The sequence below is a fragment of the Mandrillus leucophaeus genome, unplaced genomic scaffold (genome assembly GCF_000951045.1).
Source record: "Mandrillus leucophaeus isolate KB7577 unplaced genomic scaffold, Mleu.le_1.0 Scaffold267, whole genome shotgun sequence".
NCBI lineage: Eukaryota > Metazoa > Chordata > Mammalia > Primates > Cercopithecidae > Mandrillus > Mandrillus leucophaeus.
The window spans coordinates 1,948,029-1,955,176 of NW_012102776.1; the positions used below are offsets into that span (position 1 = coordinate 1,948,029).

The following is a 7,148-nucleotide window of genomic DNA, read 5'->3' on the forward strand; positions in this document are numbered from 1 at the left end:
GAGAACCACAAGAATTGCTCAGGAAAAGATCTTTCTCTTGTTTATGTTCCCTATCTTGCTAAACTCATTTTTATCTCAAGTCCTAGCACTCAGTAAGATGAAAGAAGAACTATCAGAAAGGCTCTAGAGTGGTGGTCAAGGTGACTGCCCCTGTCTCAGATCGAGGGCATACCGCCTCCTCTTCCCACAATGAGTCAGCCAGCCCCCTTTTCCTTGAGATGTCTGAGGGAAACACCTTACTTTGCTCTGGGGGGCTCATCTGAGATTTGGCAACTATCTCTCTCACACACACATGTCTCTGACATCAACTGGTTGTGTTCCAGGATCTCCCCATTTTCTCTTGAGCACCCTTCATCCATACTGTCAAGTATCTGCAGTCAGATGATAGCATTTGTTCAGAGCTTATATGATGGTGGCAGAGGCTAGAGATGACAGCATGTCTGCTGGAGCCAGCAAGAGCTGTGTAACCTCAGCCATGGTAAATAAACTTTTGTTTCACTTTCTCTGTATTTAAGGTGGCGGTAGCAGCAGAGCCTATAGCACAGGTTTGTTGGGAAGATACCGTAAATGGAGCCTATGATGTGCTGTGCACCCAGGAAGTGCTCAGTCAAATGAATGAATATTATTCTGTTCCTCGGAAATTATCTTTATGTTCCTTTGGATTAGGTGGAAATAAGCTGATAGAAGCATTACCTGTAGGTGAGGTTGTATTTTCTCCACCCAGGGAGGGTGTAGCCATACTGGCCCACATCAGGCACCCCACACCTGGGTGTCTTCATGATCTCAAGGGTGTTTGAGTCCAGTTTTCCAGTCACTGTCAATCCAAAAAATGCTTGCATTTCCCGAATTTTGTCATCTATGAGACTCCTGTTCTTGCTCTGAACAAGATGATTCCCTTCTATTTCAAGAGAGTAGAACTGGTTGAGATATGCCTGACCAAAAAGATAAGAAAAAAAAAAAAAAAAGAGACACAGACTACAGGAGAGCAAATCTCCATCTCAGGATAAAGCAAAATTGCCTAAAATTTCTTTTGGCAATAGGAAGAGGAGGGAAAAAAAAAAGAAGTAATGAGAGAAAGAGAGGAGTGAAGGAGGAAAGAAGGACACAAAGAGTAAAATAGTAAGTCACCCTGCTCTTTCAATTTCCAAGACTTGGTTGACTTACGAGTGCCCAGAATTAGCCAAAGTACATGACTCATAAACTTCTGCAGAAGAGAATGAAGCTTCGTCTATCTGTTAAATGCTGACATATCTTACATATTTTTGCTGTTACTTTCATTTTAGTGTTTCTTTGAAACAAATTCTAGAAGAAATAAGTGGTTATCCACTGTGCACATCTATTTGGTTTAACCAAATATAAAAAGTTAACTGAACTGATTTTTAGAGGGAATCTGTAAAGCAATGTATTATTTTCATACAAATAGGGATTAGGGCTCCAAATTGTAGACTGGGTCCACCTGGTAGTCTTGTAATGCTTCTATAGCGATCTCCACGCCTTGCAGGGCTCTCTCCTTTCTCCTCTCACTAAACATCCCTTCATTTGTGACCATTGCCAAAAGTTATAGCAGATCCTTTCCCCCTCCCTGGCCCAGCCCCCCACACAATTTCTTGATACCCTTAGAGCTAGACAAATGAAAAGCAGCTCCTTCTCACAAAAAAGTTCAGGACTCTTTTGCAGGAATGTGTTTTCTTTTTAAGTCCCAAAAGAATCAATAAAATAAGCTTTATATCAATAGTCATCGATATCATTTATTAAGACAATACCTGAGCCAGTTGCATGTTTTCTTCATTTTCCATCATTCGGACTGTAGGAAATGCAGAAGAAAATGTTATAAAGAACAAAAATAGAAGCAGAAGGTGCTTCATTCCTCTCTTTCTCAGCTGAAGCCGGTTCTGTTAGCAGAGAATTTAGAAAATAATAGTGAGACGTGGCATGAATTGGCTTGTATCATCATTTAATTAATAACAGAAAAGGACACTTGCCATAAAGTGTGTCATGATTTGCTTTTTTTTTTGACTGAGCTGATTTTGTAATCTTGGTCTGCAGTTATTTAGTAAACACAGTTAGTGCTTATGACTGAATTGAATAGACTGGGAAGTGAGCCGCCACGTTATTTTTTTCCTTGCAAAGTTTTCTTTTGAGGGCAATCTCAAAATATCTTGGTAGGACATTATCATAAAAAGACAAATGAATCAGGAATCAGACTACCCTTATTAATTAAGGTAAACTTCAAATGTTTATTGAATTCCTACTGTTTGCCTGCCCCTGTGAATGCAATCTTGTTGGAGAATTCAGACACATGCAGAAATTAATGTAGTGGAAGCAAGTGGGCAAATACACAGTACAGATTATAAAGACTAAGAAGGGCCAAAGGCAGACCACTGCTTATGAGTGTGGCCTTGAGGTTTTACACAAGTTAAATACAGCCTGCACTGGGGCTTGCACTAGGGCTTGCTCTGGGTTTTGGAGAAGGGGTAGAATTTGGTTTTACAGAGGAAGTAAAAAGGAGTGTGAGTGCAAAGAGGCCATGGGAAGGAGGCAACACAGGAGAAATGAGCCGTAGGAAATCTGGCCTCACTGGAACAAAATGTATATGTAGACAGCTATGGAAGATGGGATGGAGGGTCTCATGGACAAGACAACTGACTGGGAAGATGAAGAATCATACAGGTCATGGATGATGAAGGCCAAAATTAACATCAGAAGTGAGAGTATAGTCAGTGAGAGCCTTTTGGATTAATTTCGATATATTTTTCTTTATTGGGCTACTTTTAGATGAAGGAACAATGTTAGTTACAGCAATGTCCTCCCTCACTTATCCTCCTCTTTTCTTCTACCAGTTATTAAAATTGTCTTCCCTTTCTTCCCAAATGTTAACTCCTCGATTGATAGACTTTTCCAAATCTTCGTTGTCCATATCCTAAACAAAATGTCTATGACATAGCTGAAGAACTTATAGGCTGTACGTAGATACATACTTCCTTTGCATTTAAAGCTCATCCAAATTATAAATCCTGTTTCAGAAATATTATTATTCACTGTTTTAATATATATGTATAGTTTAAATAGTTTAACTGGTCTCTGGAGAGATGAGATGAAGGGGAGTAGGCAGGCATGATCAAGATTTGTGTTGTAATGGTACTAAGTACAAGCACGCTAAGTACAGGTATGCTCACTGTATTGTTCTTTTTTGTTTTTTAAACTCTAAAATATTTCAGAACAAAATAAAAAAAAAATAGTCAACAAAAAATGGGAAGTCAAATGGTGCTATCTTGTTATAATGAAAAAGCATCTCTCTGTCCCAACCTTTCACTCATTCAAGTCCAGCTCCCCAAAGGTAACTTCTTTAAATTATTTTTATAGCTTTTTATCTTTATGTTTAGCTCCACATTTGTAAATAACATGCTTATGCTGCTATTTTTCGAGTTTCCACAGTTAAATGTTATTATTAACATCTTCCTATGGAATAGAAGGACTCAATACTCCTTCCGCTTTCCTAATTTGGTTATAGGAATATTTAAGCCAGTAATCAGCGTTCATACAATTATGACCATGAAAATATTATTCACAAGAGAATCATGTAGTATACTATGATTATATCTCCTTTTTTTTTTTTTTTTTTTTTGAGACGGAGTCTTACTTTGTCACCCAGGCTGGAGTGCAATGGCACAATCTCGGCTCTCTGCGACCTCTGCCTCCCGGGTTCAAGCAATTCTGCCTCAGCCTCCCATGTAGCTGGGACAACAGGCGTGTGCCACCAAGCCTGGTTAATTGTTGTATTTTTAGTAGAGACAGGGTTTCACCATGTTAACCAGGCTGGTCTCGAACTCTTGACCTCAGGTGATCCACCCCCACCTCAGCCTCCCAAAGTGCTGGGATTACAGGCATGAGCCACCATGCCCAGGCTTACATCTCCTTTCTTATATAGCCTTTTTCCTCTGCAGTTGATAGTTGAATTGATCTTTACATGCCAATTCTTTACCAAATTCTTCCATAGAACTCTTAAACTCTTCTCAGAATAACCAAACAGGACAGGAAATCTAGCAGCAGTTTTTTTCCCTTGAACTCATCCATCTGAGACCCCTTGCTTGCCTTCTCCAGTCTGGGTCTGTCGTAGAACTGTCATCCTCTCATCAACCAGAAAATTTGTACTGTGTCTCTGTGTTAGATCTCTGGCTACTGGGTTTCATTTCTACCAATGTCTTGATTTACTCCCTTGTTTTGATGCAACATATCTCTCAGTAGTTTTCTAAGAAAGAATATAAGGAAAATAAATATTCTGATTTTTTTCATGCCTAAGAATGCCCTTTATTTCATCCTCACACTTGATTGAGTGTATGACTGGATACAGAATTTCAGCCTAAAATAAATTTCCCTGAGAAGTTTGAATGATAATGAAGATTCCATTATTTTCCAGACTCTAGTGCTGCTGTTGAAAAGTTTTATACTCTGATTCTTGATGTTTTTCTTTTGAAAGGTTTTGGAAATCTTCTCTTTACCCAGATATTTATAAATTTTATAATTATGTCTCTTGATGTAGGTCTTTGGTATTAACAGTTTTGGGCAGTAAGTGGGCCTTTTTGTTATGGAAACTTCAATTTAAGGTAACTTTCCAATATAGTTTTGTTTATAATTTCTTTGCATTCATTTTATCTTTTTCTTTCCAAATGTATATCCGTTGGACCTCCTAGATTGAGTCTTTATGCTTCTAATAGATCCTATTTTCTACCAACTTAACTTTCCAGCCCACCTATTGAGTGTTTAATTCCAGCTATGATATTTAATTTCCAAGAACTCTTTCCAGTTCTGAGTATTCTTTTACATTTTTAACTTTTTTTTTTTTTTTGCATTTCATTAGTGTTTTTGGATGTAAAATATGTCTTATTTATTTATTTAAATAAATTACTAAATAATTAATAGTACATAATTCATAACCAAATAATAGATTATTAAATAAATAAGACATATTTTCCATCTAAAATTATATTCTTATATTTAATTCTTATATTTATTTATTTGTTTAAATAATAAAAGAAGGCATACTCTGTCATCCAAGCTTGAGTGTGGTGGCACAATCATGACTCAGTGCAGCCTTAGACTCCCAGGTTCGAGTGATCTTCCTGCTGCAGCCTCCCGAGTAGCTGGGACTATAGGTGCATGCCTATAGTAGCTAGACTATATTAGCCCAGCTAATATTTTTATTTTTATTTTTTGTAGGGACAGGGTCTCACTATGTTGCCCAGGCTGGTCTTGAATGCCTAGCCTCAAGCAGTCCTTCTGCCTCAGCCTCCAAAAGTGTTGGGTTTACAGGCAGAAACCACCGTACCCAGTCTCCTCTTATTTTTAAATAATGTTAATGTTAAGTATGCTTTAGTTTATTTTGACATTTTCTTTTGCTCCTACAAGTGTCTCTAGTTCCTCAAAATCTCTCTTTTGGTCTCTGTTTTTCACACTGCAATCTTTTCAAAAATATTTGGTGACTTTGTGTTGTGCAATCTGCTTAAGAATGAGAGGCAAGAAAGCAGACTAGAAGCTCTCATGTGTATAGGCAGGGCTGGTGAATTGATGACCTTCACTGCAGGGAGGTGGGGCACTTCCCACACCCTTCATGTGATATATTAGTCAGGATGAGATTTGGTTGAATGTAGCACAAAAACCCAAAATAACAGATGCTTAGTTAAATAAAAATTTATTTTTGCCTCACAAAAAAAAAGTGCCCAGATTTGTAAGCCTAGGTTTTGTATGACAGCTCCATATCATCAGGGGTAGGCAACATCTGCCTTGCTATACCACTTTCACAGTCCAATGCCTCATGAGTCAGGTGCTTTCTCAACCTCTAGCCATTATATCTGCATTACAGGCAGAAAGAAGGAAGATGGAAGAGAAAAAGTAATTTTCCAATCTCTTTCCAAAAGCCACACACAACATTCTGTTTAGAGATTTTGGCTAGAAATAAACACATGGCCATATTTAGCTGTAAGCATAGCTGTAAGCAAGGCTACAAAATAGGATGCATTGCTACCTCAAATGAAATTGGAGTCTCATTGCAGAAGAAGTGGAGAGTGGAGGTCAAGATAGATCATTAGCAGCATTGCCACACTGAGATTTCTCCAGTGTTGATATCTGTAAATTTTTTTTTCTGGGGCTGGTAAGTTACTCCAGAGAAAGCTCATCCAATTTGCCATCATTTAATCTCCAAGGAACAAAGCTGTAGGAGATTCTTCTGATGTCCTCTGTCACATACCCTCAGCATTAATTTAGTTGCAGAAGGCATGGACTGGTTTGTGTAACTCACTTTGCTCAGACAAAGTGCAAAAGTAATTGTGGTTACTTTTGCACCAACCTAATACAATTTTAAGCACAGGCTGTGTGTCTCTTTGCTTTCTGCCCAGAGCATTGAGATGCCATCAAGCCTGCCAGGTCAGCATGAGAGTACAGCCTGGAAGTGTAAAGATGTTAATACCCTCAGGGACCATCTTCATCCAATGGGGAATGGAAACTGAAGGATGAATGTTCCAGCCTCCTGCTCACTGGAGATGTGAACAACTGGAAGCTGGTCTGCAGGCTTCTCAGAGGCTGCTGGTGGAATTGAGCTTTGTAGAGGACTACATGCTCGCAAACGAGACATTCCCGATAAGTCCTACTCTTGCAAACAAAGCAGGGCATTCCTTCCCTGCAAACAGGGAGGACAAAGGAGCCAGCTGCAAACAGCAGACCCTGGGGGCTGGTTTATGTGTAAACATCTTGAAAATCCAGAAAGTCAGGAAACGGTCAGAAAAACAACAATGTGTCTTGTGACTTGGCAACATTCCACAAACGACTGTATAAAATAAAGCAGAGTGTGTTGTTCGGGGCTGCTGCCATGTTTGTCTCATCCTGTGTTGTCTTGTGTGTTCATTCCTTTGTTTAGGAAACACACAGACCCCAACATCTGGTGCAGCGAGCAGGGTCCGTGGCTCCATGAGAGCAAGGAACCGGAGGGGGAACACCCCGGGCAGGTAAATAAAGAAGGGGGACCCACGGGAAAATTACGGGGAATTCCACCTTTCTGGCCTCTGAATATTTGCGGTTACTCCAGGGACTATAGGAGTAGAAGTAAAAGAAAACACTTTGAAGCAATTGTTTGCCCATGTTGAACAACATTGTTA

The 7,148-nt window shown here is 39.2% G+C and overlaps 1 protein-coding gene across 1 annotated transcript in view; it reads right to left on the reverse strand.

The window, feature by feature from the left end:
• Positions 1–1,881, reverse strand: part of MMP27 (matrix metallopeptidase 27) — a 23,279-nt gene extending 21,398 nt beyond the window's left edge. The window contains exons 1-2 of the mRNA XM_011984399.1: positions 1,764–1,881; positions 694–932 (exon numbers count right to left, since the gene is read on the reverse strand). Coding sequence (XP_011839789.1) covers positions 694–932; positions 1,764–1,865 — 341 coding nt within the window. The 5' untranslated portion in view covers positions 1,866–1,881. The remainder of the gene's footprint in view (positions 1–693; positions 933–1,763) is intronic.
• Positions 1,882–7,148: the final 5,267 nt, after the last annotated feature.